This window comes from Heterocephalus glaber, unplaced genomic scaffold (genome assembly GCF_053883595.1).
Source record: "Heterocephalus glaber isolate CG9 unplaced genomic scaffold, H.glaber_assembly_v1.0 deba00001687, whole genome shotgun sequence".
Taxonomy (NCBI): Eukaryota; Metazoa; Chordata; class Mammalia; order Rodentia; family Bathyergidae; genus Heterocephalus; species Heterocephalus glaber.
In genome coordinates, this window is record NW_028258412.1 from 11,949,306 (window position 1) to 11,968,984 (window position 19,679).

Here is a 19,679-nt window from a genome sequence, read left to right on the forward strand (position 1 = left end):
TATACCCAGCTGCACAATCAACAGTTTCTGCTCCTAAAAGATAACATCAAGAAACATGCACGGTCCTCTCAGGAGGGAAGGAATACAATCAGGTTCCATGAAAGTCATGCTAGGGTCAAAAAACAGTATCTTCCTTAGAAGAATCAAAACAGACATTAGCTGATGACACCTGTGGTGAATTCTTTAAATTTTATGTTGTCTCGGTATTCATACTGAATATAAGCTGGACTTTCCTATCCCAGGAGCAGGGCCCAGTCACCCTTGAGATAGTTTCCAGTTCTCCACCTTTCTCTGTTTCTCAATGGGGCTGATACAGGTCTCTGCCTTATACAACCACCTCCTGGGGAACACTTCCCTAGGAGACAGCTACACAGCCTGGTTAAGCAGCCCTACTGACCCCTAACCCCTGCATGGACTGCAGATATGCCACAGTGACCACCTCTTGGTCACTGGGTGACTTCCTTTGTCCCTGATTGCTTAAAACCCATTAATTAACCCTCCCTGCAAGAAATCTGTTTGTATAATCCCTGGATCCAATAAAGGTGTTGGCCCACACCTCTCTTCTCCCTCACCCTTCCCAAGGGCTCCCTGATCTGTGTGCCTGTGTGTATGGCCCCCAGGGGTGCCACGTGCCCACCAGAACCTATAATGACATCTTTATTTCCACTAGTGTCTCTCAAGATCCTAAAATGAAATAATCACCAATAAAAACACATGGTCCTTGCCGAAGGGGAGTAGGATGAATAGGTACTATGAAAGGAAGTCTTACCAGGGTCAAAAAACCAAAATGCTAGCCTCCTGAGAGCAGCAAAAACAGACGTTATCTGATAATGGCACAGGCTCATCTCCAAACAAATACTTTCAGAGTCACAAATGTTCTTGTCCTCTAAAGGAGTCCATGCATCACAGTGATGGTGATGACAGTGATGACAGACCAGACCTTTGATAAGCTCTGCTGTTGACAAAGCATTCTAGCAGATGTTGTTCATTTGATCCTCAAAAACGCCAAGTAGGCATTATTATACTAATTTAGACCTAAGGAATGAGGAAGTTACTCACATGTTAAAATTTTAGGATTTCTTATGTTCTATCTCACAAAAAAAATCAGAGACTATACACCTTAAGTACAGGCCATATAAAGGGTCCCGAATTGACTAGACTGGCTGAAATTAACTGAACCGCTTTTCCATGGATGGTATTAACCCTCAACTGTACTTAGCTCCATACAAGACTGTGATTCACCCTGGGGACTTGGTGGTAATTCTAGAAAAAAGAGCCAATGTAAAGTTGTCATTACAGATGGGTGTCGATAAGCATTCCAAAGAGGAGGTTATGTTAATTCTGCTTAGATTAACAAGTACTTACTGAGTGTCTACTGTACCCAGAGTGCCAGGCCTTGGGGATTCAGAAGTGAACCAGACAGTTTCTGCCCTGGAGAAACCTCACTCTAGTGGGTCAAACAGGTACAGGGCAGTAGCACCAGTACAATGCAGCAAGTTGCACAGAAGGCTCAAAGGGGTGCAGGGGTGCAGGGGGCTCACCTGGAAGAAACAAGGCTGAGCTGCACCGCAAAAAGTCATGAAACAGCAAGAGAGGAAGAATATATAACTTGTACCCTGTAGTGAACAGAAGAGGACTTTGCTGTAAAGGGTCCCACTGTCAATTCATACATGTGAATTTATTTCCTTATAAGTTTGGTTAGCATAAATTGGTTTCTCAGAACTTGATTATTCCTGAGTGAACTCATGAATTCAAGCCATAGAAAAGGCAAAGCTAAGAAACAAACCCTGGTCTTGGGGCTGGGCCATTGTTCTGTCATACCCACTCTGGCCTTGAACTCATAGGGATCCTCCTGCCTCAGCTTCCCAAGTGCTGGGATTACAGGTGTGCACCACCAGGCCCACCCCATACTTTTAAAAAAATCAGTAAATATACCATCAATCTGAATGGTGCTTTGGAGTTTGGAGAGAGCTTGAGCTTACACTTTTCCACCTAATTCTTATAATTTCATTCTTCTGATGAAAAAACCAAGCCTGGGAGAAAATAGACTTATCAGTGGTCATCTGGCAAACAGGCAGAATGGGATCGAGAAGTTCAATGCTCTTGTTCCCAGGGTGGAGGACAGGACAATCTGACCTGCAGCAACCACAGCAGCAGGTGAAGCTGACAGACACAGAGTGGCCTCAAAACCCTGCTGGCGATGGTTTACATCGATTCCAAGTACTATTCCCAGCAAAGTGAAACTTATAAAGATGGAAAGCCAATCGAAGGCATGAGATGTTGAGAGAGATTAGCTAAAAATTGCAGGTGGAATGGAAAATTCTTCCACTGCTCTCCCAAAGGTGCTCCCTCATTCTCACTCATGTTCAAAGTCACAAAGACCCCAAGTTGTACCGAGGTCTTGTTTGATCTTGTGCTTTCCAGTGCTATCTGGCAGGGCCTTGATCCAAACACTTCTTCAGGGTAAAAGAAAACAAGTGGCTCTAGGGACACACCTGTCAACCAGGGCCCCCAAATCATTCCCCTAAATACATAATGCTGAGAGGAAGGAAATTCCAGCTCTGCAGGGCACTATGCTTAGGAAAAGGGGTCACAGGCAAGAAATGCTGGCAAGGCTCATTACAAATGTCTTTGCTGCTGGGGCCTGTATTGTTTGGCTGGAAGGCGTAGGCTTCTCTCAGAGAGAAGGAATGTCCAGAAGCATTTCAGACAGTAAAAGACGTTCTCTGAGCCAGTTCCCCAGCTCCCCTTCATACCATTGAGTAGGACAGCAAGCAACTGAATCTACCAGCAAGCTTGGAAAAGCAAGATTTTCATTTCTACAAAAATAAGAAAGCAAATGATGAGCTTTGATTTGGCTCTGCAAACCTTAAGATAGTTCCTTGCCCAGTGGGAGCCAGAGCTAGTGCAGCCTTCCTATGCCATCTGGTACACCAAGAGGGAAGCCCCCTCACCGGGCCAGAAAGTATAAAGGCTGCATTGTGTGAAAAATGCCATGGCAATAAAGAGACCCTAGTCAGCCAGAAATAACAGGCACGTGAAGGAAATGTTTTTAAAACAACTCAAAAATTCCAAGAACAGATTATCACAACTATCCCAGGTTCATAGCCCTTTCTTGGTATGCAGGCCCATCCCATAGTTATTAGTCACTGAGAGGTAACTTTTCCAAGGGTCCCTTCCTTCCCAGTCTCTGTGACCACTCCAGTTCTGGTACTCACTCAGAATGGGGGCCAGACAGGGCTGGACAGATGTGCTCTCTCTGCACTGTCCAACACAGCAGCCACTAGCCCCAGGAGATACCAAAACCTTACAATGTGGTCACTGGGACCAAGGACCTGAACCTGCTATTTTATCAATTTTAATTTTAACTGGCTGTGTGGATGAGCAGATGTGATATAGGATGGAAAGCTTGGGAGCTTCCAGGCTGATGAGAATCAGGACAGGGTCTCTCTGGCCTGCTCCCTGGCCATGTCTGGCCTCGAGACCCTCCACACAGTACCGAATCACTGCTCCACTACCTTCCTTCCAGCCCAGAACTTGCCCTGATACAACATCATCTATGAGTCCCAATTCTCTGGGCTAACTTTATGTGGTAGCCATGATCAGCCATCATATGTCGTTAACTTTTCATTCACCAGACAGTCCCTGACCTCAAGGAGTTCATAACAGTTTGAAACAGTACTTTATAATAAAAACCTTCCACTGGATCCACGGCACTCGTTGTCTATTCTACTCCTGTCTACCACTGTCCTCAGAAACCCCTATACTAGAGTTAGTCTTCCTCCTTCCTGTCTGCCTCCCCACATTGTGCCTATCCTCTGATGTCCGTGCATTCTCCCGGAAGCTTTCCATGCCTGCCCTTGCTGCAAGCTATGGCTCCTCCCTTCTGTCATTTTGTAGTACCTTCTCTCATCCTGCAAATATGGAAACTAAGGCTTAGGGGTGAAGTCGCTTGTCCAAGGCCATACGCTCAGAAAGCAATAAGAATACAAGTCCTCTGATTCCCAAATCGTGTTCCTTGACCCATCCAGCTACTCATGGGTGAAGTTATCAACTCTTCACAACAGGATGCAGAGACCAGAACACACCCAGTTTTTAAAATCTCCTTCTATGCCCAACATATAGTAGATTCAAAGTAAATGCTGGTGGGCCGTAGTTTTAGCTCAGTGGCACTGCACCTACCTGGCAAGCGCAAGGTCCTGAGTTTGATCACCAGTACCGAGAGAAATAAAAAAGTAAATGCTGGTGGACAAACTGGCCAAGCTGTCCCTCTCTTTAGTCTCAAAGCATCCCATGACTAACTTGCCTTGGTCATTTCTGAGCAGTGGGACAGTAAGCATCCCCACACTCAGCGAGACAGGGACAAAGATGACTGCACAAATGCCCATCCACAGCCACCTGGGGATGAGGTTCTCTCAAGAACCAATTGCTTCAAACAACCCAATGACAACTAAATACCTCTTAACACCTCAGGGATCTGGAGACCTAGGACTATGACCTGTCTATCTCTGGATCCCTCTTGGTGCCCAGAAGAGAGCGGGCACTTAATAAATACAAGGCTGGTGATGAACATCTTTGCTGATGTACACTATACATATAACTCATGTAATCCTCACTGTCTGCCTGAGTATTTTGTACACAGGGACACTGAGGTCAGAGGGATCAAGTGCTTGCCCAGGTGACTAAGAAGCAGAGAAGCTGAAGAGAGGAGGAATCTAGCTCTGGAACCTCTGCTCTTAAGCACTGACTGTATTTCTGCTGACTGACACCCCCGGAAAACAGTATTAAAAACCATTCAGACCTGAAACCATCTGGTGGGGCTCAGGAGGGCAGGCATCTGAGTTGGGGGGCCCTTTGGTGCTGAGCGCAGGGAGCAGGGCACCTGCGGAGGGGAGGAACTGCAGTGGAGAGGGGAGGCTGCTTATGGATGGGGGACTGATCAAGTAAGTACACATTATAGGACAATGGCAGTAACAAATTAAGAAAGAACAATCAGAATGAACCAGAGGTATTGCATCAGAATTAAAGGTATCAATTTGAGCTTGTGATTTTCAACATATTTAAATAGATAATGAAATAACATAGGTGCATATGTGTATGTATGTGGACATCCATACACATGTTCCCTAATTCTGCCTGCTGAGAGGGCCTGAAGCCAGCAATACCCCAATAGCAAAAGGAAAAGAGTAAAATCAAACCTGGAACACTGGATATGAGAATGCAAGGAAATGTTTAAAGAATGACATGTCAAAGGCACATGGAAGCCAACCTTGAATGAGATCCCACTGGCCAAATCAGGGTCAATTACAGCATTAAAGTCAACAACAGAATTAACAAATTTTAGGGCCAGGGATTTAGCTCAGTGGTTTTGCCAGGCACAAGGACCCGAGTTCAATCCCTGGCACCAAAAAAAAAAAAAGAATTAACAAATTTTAAATCACTGTTATAAAAAAGAAACCTCTATCATAAGCCCCTATCATAATATGGAAAAACATAAGTGCATACAGATACAAATATATTGAAAAGTATATTGATAGGGTCAGGATAGTAATTCAATTTTAAAGTGTCTTTCCAAGAAATACTTCTTGATCAAGGGGAAAGAATAACTGTACAATAAAGGAGCCAGACAAACCTACTGCTCTGATCTGGATGAGTCCCACAAAGGTGAGTGTGTTTAAGGCTCACAACTAAATGCAGAGCACAAAGGCTCAGCTTTAACACCACAGACCACTGTGGGAGACCCATCTAAACCAGAACACACTGGTCATGAGACACAAGGAAACCATGTGCCACCTGCGAGGATGCAGGGAGGGTCTGGTGTCACTCACACGCTGGTCCCACCAAAGATACAGGACCTGAATCTAGTCACGAGGACCTGTCACACTCACAACAAGGGACGTACTAAGAAATGATGATCTTGGACACAAAAGTATGCAGGTCACGAAAATCAAGGGAAGGCTGAGGAATGTTTCAGGCTGAAAGGGACTCAAGAAACAGGATAACTAATGAGTGGTCCCAAGCTGGACCCTTTTACTGCCACAGCCATTACCAGAACAACCTGTGAGCTTGAACTTTTGTTGCTGTTGTTATTGTCATTTGTTTTTTGTTTTTGTGGTACTGGGAAATGAATCCAAGGCCACCACACTAAGCTACCTCCCTAGCCCTTTACTTTTTATTTTCAGCAGGATCTTACTAAGTCACTAAATTGCCCAGCCTGGGTTTGATCTTGTGATCCTTCTGCCTCAGCCTCCCAGGTGTGTGCCTCCATGCCTGGCAAAATTATTTCAAAATTTAAAATATTATTTTAAAAATCCTACTTAATTGGATTTTGGAAAACACTACTTATAATTTTTCTGTATTGGTAGGTGATAAAAAATAAGAGCTGTTTTATTGTTTTTGGTTTTGGTTTGCAGTGCTGGGGATGAAATCCTGGGCCTCATACATACTTAGGCAAGTGTTCTACCACGAAGTTATATCCCTAGCCTATCTACTGATCAGTTTTACTGGCATATTTTATGGTGTCCCTTCTCCATCTTTTACATATTTTCCCCTCACCAGAGGAGATCTTTCGCTGCTTGAGGGACGTTCCCAGAACAGAAGCGGCCTTGTCCCTTGCACAGTGGGGATGATGGAGCACTCTGCTCTCCAGCTTGGTCTGCGTGTCCAAATTCTGAGGGCCTCTCACAGACACAGTCTTGGTCTACATAAGACCTGATTTTAGCATATTTCTGCTCTGAGACCACGTGTTCGGAATAGCAGGGGGCCAACCTGCCCATGCAGGCCCCCCATTGTGAGGGGCACTTGAAGCCAGGATGCTGCAGCCCCGCAGGATGTGACTCAGCATCCTGTTCCCAATGTCTGGGGCAGCCAGCAGCTCTGGCACCAATTGCTGCTTCTGACTTCACCGCTGAAGACCACAATTACCCAGGTTAATTGGTGGGATGGGCACACAGCATCAGCTTTCCCTGTGGGCCTGAGGGCCCAACCTAGGACAGCCTGCTTACTCATCCACCATCCAGGCTTTCCTTATGAGCAACCACAGGGATCTGCCAGGAAGAATTCTTTTTTTTTTTGGTACCAGGATCCAACTTGGGACCTTTTGAGGCAGGTGGCGGAATCACTGAGCTAAATCTCCAGCCCAGGAACAGTTATTGAGAGGAACTGTCTTGCTGGGTTCTTCTAGTTTCTGAGATCAGGTCTATCTTTGTTCCCCACTCTGGTCTTCAACTCAAGTGATTCTCCTACTTCATCCTCCCAAGTAGCTGCGGCTACAGGTGTATGCCTCTATGTGGGGCTCCCTGACTTGCTAATATTTTGAAGGACAGACAGCATGAAACAGCAACTGATCTTGTTTCTTTCTTCGCTTTAACTATAGCAAGCCTGAAGTCAGACTTGCAGCTGAGCTCTGGAAACTCCAAATGTTATGTCACGCATTCTGCATATAAACTGTCTGCGAACTTTACCTTTTTGCCCTCTACTTTCTCCACATACCCATTTTCTCACTAATGTTAAATTTTATTGTATTCTATGAATTTATAAGCTGTTTAAAGCCCTTTTTGGAATGAATTATGAGAGATATAGCCTATACTAGTGATAGTGAACCATTTATTTATTTATTTATTTATTTAGGTACCGGGGATCAAACTCGGGACCTTGAGCTTGCAAGGCAGGCGCCGGAACCACTGAGCCAAATCCCCAGCCCAAACCTTTTAGAGACCAAGTGCCAAACTGCAACCCAAAACCCACTTATTTATTGCAAAATGCCAACACTGCAATTAAACCTGAATACTGAAGTTTTAGTTTAGAAAAAACAACTCTACATTAACATCTTTTGTCTTAAAAGGGAAACACAATACACATACAATAGGTTCACCACCACTGGCCAATGCAATATCTTGGGGGATGAGGACTCCTTTTTTTTTTTTATAAGCAATGGAATCCCTAGCATTCAACACAAAACCCACAGGCAGTCATTAAATACACAACGATCAATAAACTGATCAATAAACCAGGTAACTAAATAAAACCACCCTATTACCAGGTTGCTTCACAAGAGATTCACCTGCCTTCCATCCCATGTGGGCAGCTGTAGGGAGCTCCAGGAGCCAGGGAGAAGGTTCCTTGGGTCGACCAGCTACAATGATAGCTGAAGGCTCAGTGGCCTCAACTTGAGACCTAGGAGCTACCCATAGCCTTCCACTTGCAATAGACATGGATGCACAAGTGGGACTTGTGAGTGGGACATGACAAGTGACTTCCAGGGGTGGCAGCCAATGTGGTCATCCCCAACATACACTCAAGGGCCCTCCCTGCAGGCACTGTGACTGGGCCCAGGCCTGAGGAAACTCCCGGTGAACTCCTGGGCAACCCTCTCGAGCCTGGCCTGGGAATGGCTCCTTGGGCATAGGGTGGCGCCAGTGGGGACAGCCCAGGCATTTCCTAGGACAGGCCCTCCTGACTGCCCTCTCTGAAACAAAGTCTTTTTAAAAATAGCTTCGAAAAAAGCCATTCAAGAAAAGAAAGAGGAAAAAGTCATAAAAATAAAGGCATACCAGGATGAGAATGTTGCAGATGAAAGGAATGCTGGTACAAGGGCCAGGGGAACTGGGAGGAAACAAGCCAAGCACTAGGGTTTTCCACTCATAAGTTCCACTTGATTATCCTTGGTCTTTCAGTGATGACGCTCACTACCTCAAGTTCAGCTAAAGAGGGGCGAAGGACGGTAGGGAGGGCTCCCACTCACTCCTGCATATCAGTCAGGGCTGACACCACACCGGGACCCAGATCCTCTTTAGGCTTCACAGGGGCCCTAGAGTGACAAGGGCTGCAGGTGGCTAGCCCAAGGTCACAGTCACACAGGAACGCTAACTGGGGGCCCTGCACCCCAATCCGGGCCCCTAGGAACATTGTCATTGATGCCACAGCCTCTGTCTCACTGTGACTGGCTCTACACTGAGAGCCGGCCGAAGAGCTCTCTGCTTGTCGTTTCCTCGCCAGCACATCCAGTCATGGAGCCCACAGCTGGACACAGTTCTGCCCAGCCCCTGCTCACCTCAGGGGGTTCTTTCTCAATCCTGGCTTCCCATGGCCAGCGTGCCTCGAGCAGTACCACACACCTCCAAGTTCTCCTGTCTTAGGGATTTCCTAACAAACTGAATCCAGAGATCTGCCCACAGTGCCCCACATGCCAAAGAGTTTAAAGGTGCTATTCTTGCTTTCTGGTGGCCACTGCTATGCAGGTAGCTCTGCTCTCTGCTAGGGAGGAAGTGTCCCCTTCTTCTTGGGGGTCAGGCCAGTTTTCTCTGAGTTAGGTCATAACCCTGACCCGGCCAGACACCCTAAAAGTACATGACCTTGTTCTCCTTGTGAGGATAAAACTCTTGAAAGTCTGTAATAAACCTACATAGAATGATTAGAAGCCCAATAAAAATACAGAACTAGCCTGGTGACTGGTCGATCTGAGCACTCGTATTCTTGGATTGGAAACTACAATCTAATCTTATCTTTTTACTTTACAGAGAGGTATTAGAGGCCCAGAGAGATGAAGTTATTACAGAGAGCCAAGTTAGGTAGAAATATCACAGGCAGTCAGACAAGGCTAGAGCCTCGAGGAAGTCAGTACAGAGGATGAAAACACATTACAACTGTGGCCAGAGGCACATCCGTTGAAGGCCAACCTCAAGATAAAGACGGATGACCAGACCTACATGCCTCCTCAAGGGATAAGCAGTATACTATAATTGGTATCACCTGGTCCAATAGTCTAGATAGTCATCAGTCACCCAGGTGGGTGACCAGGACCTCCTGATTCATCCCTTCCAGGAAAGGTCACTGTTTTTCCTCTGTACCCTTGCTATGTGATCTGCTTCCCCATTGGATCAATATTACCTAAGCGGCCACACTTGTAACCTTTTCAGTTGACCATAGTTTTGTCTCACATTGTACCCACTTCATGATTTTGCTCTATAAAACTTCCTCTGTGGGGTCCGTGGCAACCCACTTTTGGGTCCCCTCCTGTCTTTCAAGAGCTATTTCTCTCTAAAATTTTCCTATGTTTAACCTCTGTTGTTCCTTAGAATTCATTATTCTGTTTTGGGGAACATGAACTCAGTGTATCGGACATTTAACAGGATGGGAGTTATATTTATTTCCTCTATATCAAAGTGACCTAAGGTTGCAGAGCAGATGAGACATCTCTACAGAGAAGCCAGGTTTTCTGAGTCCCTCTCACAGCTTTCCCATTTACTAAGAAGATGATTAATGGGACAAACGTCATCTGTGAATGGAGTGTGCAAGAGCATCACTGGTGAGTACATACACACTGCTAAGGTGCTAAGAGCATAGGAAGAATGAGAACAGGGCCCTTTTGAAGTCTAAGTACATTACTCATACTGTACTTCAAAAGTCTAATGAAACCTACTAACCCAGGCACAGTGGTACATGCACTCAGAAGGCTGAGGCAGGAGGGTCACTTGAGCCCAAAAGTTCCAGACTGCCTGGGTAACAGTGAGATCTTATGGAAGAGAAGAGAAAGAAGAGAAGAGAAGAGAAGAGAAGAGAAGAGAAGAGAAGAGAAGAGAAGAGAAGAGAAGAGAAGAGAAGAGAAGAGAGGGAGGCGAGGTCAAGTGTGGTGGTACACACCTATAATCTCAGCACTCAAAGGCTGAGGCAGGAAGATTACTATGAGTTCGGGGCTAGCCTGGGCTACATAGTGACCTGTGTTTCAAAAAAAGAAAGAAAGAAAAAGAAAAAGAGCCTTACCAAACTGGCAAAATTCATTTTAAATTAACCTTAATTGTAAGTTTAATTCAGCTTTGACAGAATCAAATTCTTCACCTCTCTGTCGTTCGTCCCCACTATAGGATGAGTTTTCTAATTAAAAAAGGTTAATATACATTGAAGGCAAATTCTTTTTTTTTTTTGGTACCAGGGATCGAACTCTGGACCTTGAGCTTGTGAGGCAGTCTCCAGAACCACTGAGCTAAATCTCCAGCCTGGCAAATTCTGATTTTATTATCAAATCTTACAACAAACTGCTGGAAATAGTACCACAGTTAAATCAAAAGGAATAGCCCAATGGCAAAACGGCCCACAATTTTAACCCCAATGCTCCAAATGAGGAGTCAATGAGAGGCCACTGTCTATAAGGGTGGGGAAAGGAAAGCAAAACTGCACATAAATTTGCATGTCTACGAGAGGGCAGTGCAGGGGAGGAAGGAATGTCAGTGCTTGAGGCAGAGATCTGCATTAAAACTGTGGCTCCCGCCCAGCAGCCTCTCCCAAAGTTTCCTAAAGAGGAGCACTCCCACAGGACATGCTCATCTCGATGACAGTGGGATCAAATGCACAAAGTTCCCAGCCTAGCACCCACAACAATGGCATCCAGTGATGGAAACCAGTCTGACTCTATCTAACCCGGATGCTCTGCCCAGTCAATACACGGTGGTGGGGGGGGGGATGTATTACAATTCCTCCTTTAGGGAGTGCGCAGGGAGGTGACAGGGTCCTCCTAAAGCACACAGCTCAGGGTGTGTCAATGGGCTAGAGCCGGAAGATCATCCTGCAGAGCCCTGGTTCTTCCAGATCAACTCCACTCTGCCGCCTAGTGAGAGATCTGGCACAAAGGAGGAAGGAAAGATGGCTCTCACATTTTTAGATTAAAAGCATGGGTTTTGGAGTCAATGGTGAAATTAGTCATGCTCTATCAATTACTACTCTATAATCAGACCAGTCACCCCTCTAAGGCTTAGTCTTCTTGTCCAGAGATTGGGAATAAAAGGTAGTGTCTTCCTGGGCCGGGGATTTAGCTCAGTGGTTCTGCCTGCCACCTGCCTCTCAAGTGCAAGGTCCCGAGTTCAATCTCCCTTACCAAAAAAAAGTATCTTCCTTATAGGGATTTTGCATAGATAAAATGAAATACTGCACACTTGATAAAATGAAACTCTGCTGCGTGGCCAGCAGAGTTGAGCATGCTGCAAATATTCACTTTCATCTACTCTGACCCCGCAGACAGATTAAGGCAGAGGCAGAGGGATACTGAGACTGGTCTATGAGCACCTCTATCACTACACTGCAGCGGAAATGGGAGAACAAGCTTTCTGTCCTTTGATTCTTAAATGTAGTCCAAGACCACTGTTAGCTGATCAATGCAAAACAAAGGCTAGAGGTGAGGGCGATAGTGCCCTCGGGGTGGCTCAGTCTTGGGGAGGGCTGGCTTTTGGCTTAATGCCCTGTGCTCGGAAGTACCCTGTTTGTGCCATCTTGAAATTCTTAATTTTGTCTATTGCTTTTGCAGTACTGAGGATTAAACGCAGGGCCTCTGCACTGGGCTACAACCCTAGACCCTCCCCCCTGTTTTTGAGACAGAGTTTCATTAATTTGCTAAATTGCCCAGATTGGGCTCCAACTTGCAATCTTCTAGTCTCAGCCTCCCAGAGTGCTGGGATTACAGGCATGCCCCACCATGCCCAGCTGAAACTCTTAATTTTAACAAGGGACTCTATACCATTCATTCTGCCCTGGGTTTCACAAATCACACAGCTAGTCCTGTTAGTGGGAAACATTTATGTACTTAATAACTACACTACAAAGCAAGTTCCAAGGAAACACTGAAGACAGAAAAATGCCTGTGTAGAGGGTGGGAAGAAGAATCACGAAGCCCTTTCCACAGAAGCTGTGCCCTGAAGGTGGGACAGGAAGGCAGCATTTGCTCAAGATCTATGATGTCACTATCACATTTAACTCTGACAGCAACCTTCTAAGCTGCCTATTATTTGGCTCACTTGAAACTGAGGGCTGCCTATGGTCAGGTAATATCCCAGCAAGGTGACAAAGGACAGATGCAGGAGCAAACCTAGGCCAGTTCCTTCCTAAGGCCAAAACTCATAGAAAAACAAAGGGAAAGGTCTGGGAAAGTGGTAGTTTCAGAGACTAACATACCCAAGATGGGCCACCTCCAAGAGATGCCAAGCCTGAAAGCCTGAGTAAGCAGGTGGGTGCTGCGTCCAAGGGATGTAGTGTTTGGCAGCATGGTGGTCAAACCTTAGCCACTCTCCACGCTCCTCTTCCTAGGTGTACTGAACACCCCTTACCATCACATCACATGCCCGTTACATTTGTAACCCTGGAAATCTATTTTACATGTATCTTCTCTACACCAGCCTGGCATCTCAAGAAGACACAGACTTGCTGGCAGGCAGAATTCTCCTGGTGGGTGTGCCCTGGGTGAGCCCCTGTCCTTGAGTGTGGGCAGGATCAGAGAACAAGATGGGATCACAGCTGCCTTCAGGAGGCTGAGCTGGATGGCAAAGGCAGTGGGACAGTCACCTCCATGATCACATCTGTTGTGAGACTCTAGGAGCAGGTCCCCCTGTCTGCCTTGAAGTAAGCCACTGTGACTTCAACAGCTGCAAAAAAATGAATTTGGGGGCTGGGGATTTAGCTCAGCGGTGCCACCGCCTGCCTCACGAGTGCAAGGACACGAGTTCAATCCCTGGTACCAAAATAAATAAATCTGGCCGAGAAACACATGACGATAGAAGGTCCTCAAACGGCAGAAAAGACCCCAGTCTGGCCAACAACTTGACTAAAGCCTTGTTGGGTCCCAGCAAAGGATCAGCTAACCCCCATCTAGATTTCTGACCCAGGGTGACTTCAAGATGACAAACGTATACTGCCGTTTTTTTGTTTGTTTGTTTATTTTATGGTTCTGGGGATGGAACCCAGGGCCTTTTGCATGTTAGGCAAGCACTCTACTACTGAGCTACACTCTTGTCCCAACATGCGTACTGTTTTAACTGTTATGTTTGTGCTAACTTATAGCAATAGATGACTGATATGGTGACCTACATGTGTTGTCTACCTCCAGCACAAAACACAGAATCTGGATACAGTATGTGAGTGACACCTTTTGGCAGGATTGAAGTGGCAGAATATCAACAGAGTCTAGGAAAATCCGGCTAAAATAAACCATGAAAGGCAGAGAGGAACATGAAGGGGGAGAGGTGCACAAATAGGGTTCCCAACAAAGACAGGAAAGCATGGTTTATAGTGCATGGATGTCTCAACCCCCCCACCACACCCTGACAAGATGAGGCAGGGAGAGAAGACAAAGGCACACTCCCAAAGGCTACAGGAGAGTGGGTCCCCTGGGGCCTGCAGGTGAAGGCCAATAGGGGGAGAAGTGTGCAGAGAAAGGCAGAGATGGACGCAAGGGAATTCAGTTTGCCACTGAAACCAAATAAAACAAAGACAAAATTCTGCTGCTGGCCCAAATGTTTGCTTGGGCAGGCTGAAAAGAACAAAATTTAAGCCATTCTAATCAACATTTTCATGTTCTTGATTTGGAAACACTGGATTAAAGCAAAAAAAAAGCCAAAAAAAAAAAGAAATCACTCCTGATCCACACTCTGGAGATAACACAGCCACGTCACCTCCTGGGCACCCGGCCTTGGAGCACAACCACTTACGTCTCACGCCAGGCAGAGCAGGCTCCCAGAGTGGTGAGGGAACCAGGAGCCACTGCCAGCAAGGCCATCTGCTCACCAATTCCCACAGTCTGAACAGTGCCACTTCCAGAAGGGCACTGCAAGAGGCTGGCAGGCATCTGCACATGCGGCAAGTAGGGGAATGGAAAGGGAGGGCTGGATTTCTGCTGCCCAGGATCAGTCATCTTCATTCTGGGCATGAGCCATCAATTCCTGAGACATATCCCAAAAGGCCTTCAGAGAAATTGTCAGAATTATAACATGGATTCCTCACCATGTGCACTCTTATTTGCATCTTGTGGGAACGGAGCCGCGTGCAGGCTGCTGCTCCCAGTCACAGAGCATGCACAGTGCAGGCCCTCTCCAGCTCAGTGGCAGGGAGCTGATCTGCTCATTCTTCTGTGCTGGAACCACCACTGCCTGTGAGGGACACCTCATGAAGAAATGAAGACCAAATGTAGCAAGTAAGTCACCCACACCTGATTCTGTGCGAAGAGCTTCAAAGAAACTACTCCAGACCCTGTGGGGTTAGATCACCTGCTTCAAGATGAGCCCCAAGAACTCACTGGGTACAAGAACTAAGCTCCCAGGGCAGGAGCCAGATGCCCAACACATGCCTGACTCTGAAGCCTATCCTGCACCTTGCTAGTTCTCATGTCTCCTAATTATGTCAGGGTTCAAATTCCATCTCAGTGAAATGTTTAAATGCTATGTGTAGGTAGAGAACTAAGACCGGTCACTAAGAGAAGCACCAGCAGTTAGATATGCAACCAAAGCACATATATATGCACTGTGAGGCAGGTGTGAGCAGCCTCTGTCACAGGGGGAGAGGGAGAGAGAGAAAGAGAGGGAGAGGGAGGGAGGGAGGGACAGAGAGAGAGACAGAGAGTGAGAGAGAGAGAGACTGATCTGCTTTCTCTGATGAGAGGGAAGTCACACACGTTTGGGGCTGGAGTACTTTTAGGAGGCCACAAGGAATGTGGGCCATGGAAAAAGGCTTAGGGAAAGGGCACAGTCAGAGAGCAGGGAATAGTCCTCCAGCACTGAGAACAGTATGTGGTGTGTGTGTGTGTGTGTGTGTGTGTGTGTGTGTGTGTGTGTGTGTGTGTAGAATGCACAGAAGACAGGGGCCAGGAGGGAGAAAACAGAGGACCACTAGGGTGACGTACTGGGGAACAGTGATGGGCTAGTGGGTGGCCCAGCAATGCAAAGGGGAGGAGATGGGGACCAAAATGACAGCACCACCAAGCAGACCTAAGAAGAAGCAGACGTGTGACACTCTGAAGACCCAACCTAAGGGATGGAGCAACCTGCTGCATGTGGTGGAGTCAATCTGACTTCTCAGATGCCCTGAAAGGTGAAACAGTTACAGTCATCCCTCAGTAGCCATGGGGATGGGTTCCTGGACCCCCTGTGGGTATCACACTCTACAGATGCACAAGTCTCAGATAGAAAACAGTATTGTATTTGCATATAAGCTAGTTACATCCACTTGTATACTTTTACATCATCCCTCAATTTCTTACAATCCTTAATACAATGGAAATGTTATGGAAATCGTTGTTATAATGTATTGTTAGGGCATAAAAACAAGAAAAAAAAAAGTCTGTACATGTCCAGGGTAGATGCAACCATTCTAGGCCTAACTATACAGAACATGTCAGAAGCAACATGACATTTTCTGAATTTTTTTCAACTATTTTCAATCTGCAGTGGAAGGATCCAGAACCTGAGGCTACTGGGGACCAGCTGTAACTAAGGATAGACAGTACAGCAAACAGAAAAGAGGAGAGAGGAATCTCCCGCTCTGAGGAGTTTCTCTCCCTACCATCATCATCCCTTAGAACCCAAACAATAGAAGTTTATCTTTAGGATCAATCTAAAGTAAAGAGAAATTTCACCCCATCACCTCACCCCCACCCCAAATAAAAACTGGCCACTCCACAGTTTTTTTCTCTAGGACACGCTTGGAGAAAAAAGGCCTGTAAATGCAAATGAACATGCAGATGTCAAAGAGTTTTAGTCAAAGGTTAAATCAGGACACAAGAACTTTCTTGTCTGGCTAGCAGGTTTAGAAAGCAGGATGGTATCTTTTGCCCTAGAAAGGGGGGGGCGGGGTGAACTGTCAAGGCCAGGGAAGAAGGACTGAAAAAGGGAACCAAAGGGGACAAGCCAGCATTGCCAGCTAGCCCAGGTCTCCAAATCCACGCCAGGGTCTCCCAGTGCAGCAGCAAAGAGGGACTCGCTGTGCCTGGAGTGACTGATGCCAGGAGTTAGCAGGAAGCCTTAATCCTGGCTCTGGCTCTGGCTCTGCTTTAGGGACCCCCCGCCCCATGATCCCCTTGCCTGCAAGTCTGACACAGCTGACAACTAAACTGGTCTTCAGAAAGGTGACAGAGTACCCAAAACTGAGTGCTCCAACATAGTGTTTCCCATACACAATCCCAGGCCTCAAATTCCTCACCTGAAAATGGGAAAAGACCCCTCTACGGTTGTTCTGAGGAATAAATATGGCAACCCAAAAGGCTGCTATAACATTACTTTCCATCGTGTAAGGTTCCCTTTGGTTCCAAACCAGATAGAAAAAGGGAAATTTTATTAGTGAGAAAGAGCCATATGCTCATTTTCATATTCCTGCCATTTATAAATTCTTTTTTTTAACAATAGCCATTCTTTTTTTTTTTTTTTTGGTACCAAGAATCGAACTTGGGATCTTGCGCTTGCAAGGCAGGCAGCAGAACCACTGAGCTAAATCCCTGGCCTGCAATTTATAAATTCTTAACTGCAAATCAACTAAAAAACAAAAGCACTTTTTTGTACCAAAGACAGTCTAAGCGACAGAGCTCAATGCTATGTCCTGGACAAGAGGCCGCAGAGAAAGGGATAGGAGAAGGGGCAAAAAGGGTTCAGACCCCAGGAAGGTGCTGTAGAGGTCGGAGGGGAGGTGGGAGCAGGCAGCTACACAGGCTCAAGGGCCCCGGGCAGCCAGCCACTCCCCTCCCACTTTCCCGCCTCCAAGCTATCTTGGTTCTGCTTCCCCTCCCTCCTCCACCCAGAGAAGCAAAGCTAGAGTTTGGCCCATTGCTGCCCCCACTTGGGAGTCCAGCTGCTTCCTGCCTGGGAACCCTGACCTGGGCTCTGACCAGCCCAAAACCACAGGGTGAAACAGTCAATTTGTCCTTTGTCCCGAGTCTAACATTACAAAGGAGGATCTAGTAATTGCAATAAGACATGTCTTTGATTTTTGCAAGCCAGTATTTCCCTACCCCCAAAATCTTTCCAAATGTGTGCCACAATCAAAGTGAAGTTTCCCTCCCTTTGCTCCACCATGTGAGAATGTCAAAGCAAGGCTAAGCATATTCTTACTCTTCTGAAAGAGTTTAACCAAAACATCCTGCTCTTGGTAATGAATGGCTGACCCCGATTTTAATACCTACTTCCTCTTCCAATTAATGTTCCTCCTCCTCACAAGATAAAACAGACATTTGTTTTTAAAGAACAATATCCCTAAAGTTTGTTTACTTTTTTTCCACTCTGAGGTCAGACTTCCACAATTGACTCCTTGGTGCAAAGGAGTATGTTATATAATGAAGTGCTGAATCTTCTGGAAACCAACAAGATAAACAAAGGGGAAAGTCTTAATTTTTGACAAAGAAAATCAAAAAATATTATTGCTGTTCACTAGTGAATATACTGAGGAATACATCTTAAAAGATTTTTTTCCCTTTTTTTATTTTGGTGCTGAGGATGGAACCCAGGTCCTTGTACACGCTAGACAAGCACTCTACCACTACACTATACCTTCAACTTTTTTTTTTTTTTTTTTTGGTACTGGGGATTGAACTCGGGACCTTGAGCTTGAGAGGCAGGCGGTAGCACCACTGAGCTAAATCTCTGGCCCATTCAACTCTTTATTTTGAGACAAGATCTTACTACAAATCTTGTACAGGCTGGCCTCAAACTCATGATCCTCCTGCCTCAGTCTCCTAAGTACCTGGGATTATAAGTGTGGATGATCACACCTCAATATGTAGGTTTTATTTTTTATTTTTGGTACCAGGGATCGAACTCTTGCAACCTTGCACTTGCAAGGCAGGGGGCAGCACCACTGAGCTAAATCCCCATTTTATGTATAATTCTGAAAGCACTACAAAAAGTGGTATATTCTTTTTTTTTTTTTTTTTGGTACCGGGGATCAAACTCAGGTCCTTGCGCTTGCGCAGCAGGCAGCGAAACCACTGAGCTAAATCCCCGACCAAACTGGTATATTCTTTCTGAGGGTTTTCCCTTCGAGAAAGGAATAAAAGTATTCCTTACCTGCTTGGAAGAAACACTTAAGAACAAAATGAAAAGTCTGCTCACCTGAGGTTTACCTTTCGCTCATCATCGCTGCCAGCCTCCAACTGCAGAGAAAGAAAGAGAATGTCATACCACAGACAGCGCTATCAATAAGCCTCACACAGCAGTCTCCCAGTCTCTACCCTGGTTTCTCTACCCTGCTGTTGGGAAGAGATAAAGATGTCCAGGAAACCTGGCTACTTCTAAATAGCTCTGCCCTTTCCTTACAACCTGACCTGCTGTTCCTTTGAGTAATTTCCATGGAGGATTTTCAGGTTTCCGAATGTTTATGCACATTCCTGCCACGGTCTGGTGGGCTGACTCCTGTTAACTGAATATTTCCTATTTGGCACTGCTGTCCAACACATTCCTTTAGCTCTCAAATTTCCAGACTTGTTCTGGATCGTATCCTCTTTTCTGCTGCTTAAAAGGAAGGGGCGATGTTTGAAGAGAATCCATTTCCTCTGTCAAGTAGGGCCTTACTGAGTGAAGAACACCATTTTAAAAAGCTATTCTAGGCAAGTCTCACCATGGAAGGTGGCCAGGAAACTGGCTCTCTGTGGGTCTCCAAAGGTCTTGGTCCTTCTCATTAAGACTTAAATGTTTAATACGAAATGTTCTAGGCTGTTGGTTTATTTGTACCAATGAAAGAACAAGATATTTTCTATAAGCTAAAAGGTCAAAAAGTTGAATCCCAAAAGTAACTTCTCTGTAAGCTCAAATCAATCTCTCTCAGTCTCTCCCTTTTTTCTTTCCTTTTTCAACAAAAAAACTGAAAATGATTAGAAAACTGCACCATAGGGACTTGGCATGTTTTCTTTACCTTACACAAAAGCACTCATTGAATGGAAGGGA

At 45.8% G+C, this 19,679-nt stretch overlaps 1 protein-coding gene across 3 annotated transcripts in view; it reads right to left on the reverse strand.

Moving 5' to 3' along the window:
• Ssh1 (slingshot protein phosphatase 1) overlaps positions 1–19,679 on the reverse strand; it is a 66,900-nt gene that overhangs the window by 43,469 nt on the left and 3,752 nt on the right. For all 3 annotated transcript variants that reach the window (XM_087198483.1, XM_004843630.4, XM_087198485.1), the window contains exon 2: positions 18,849–18,889. In XM_087198483.1, the coding sequence (XP_087054609.1) occupies positions 18,849–18,889 (41 nt within the window). The remainder of the gene's footprint in view (positions 1–18,848; positions 18,890–19,679) is intronic.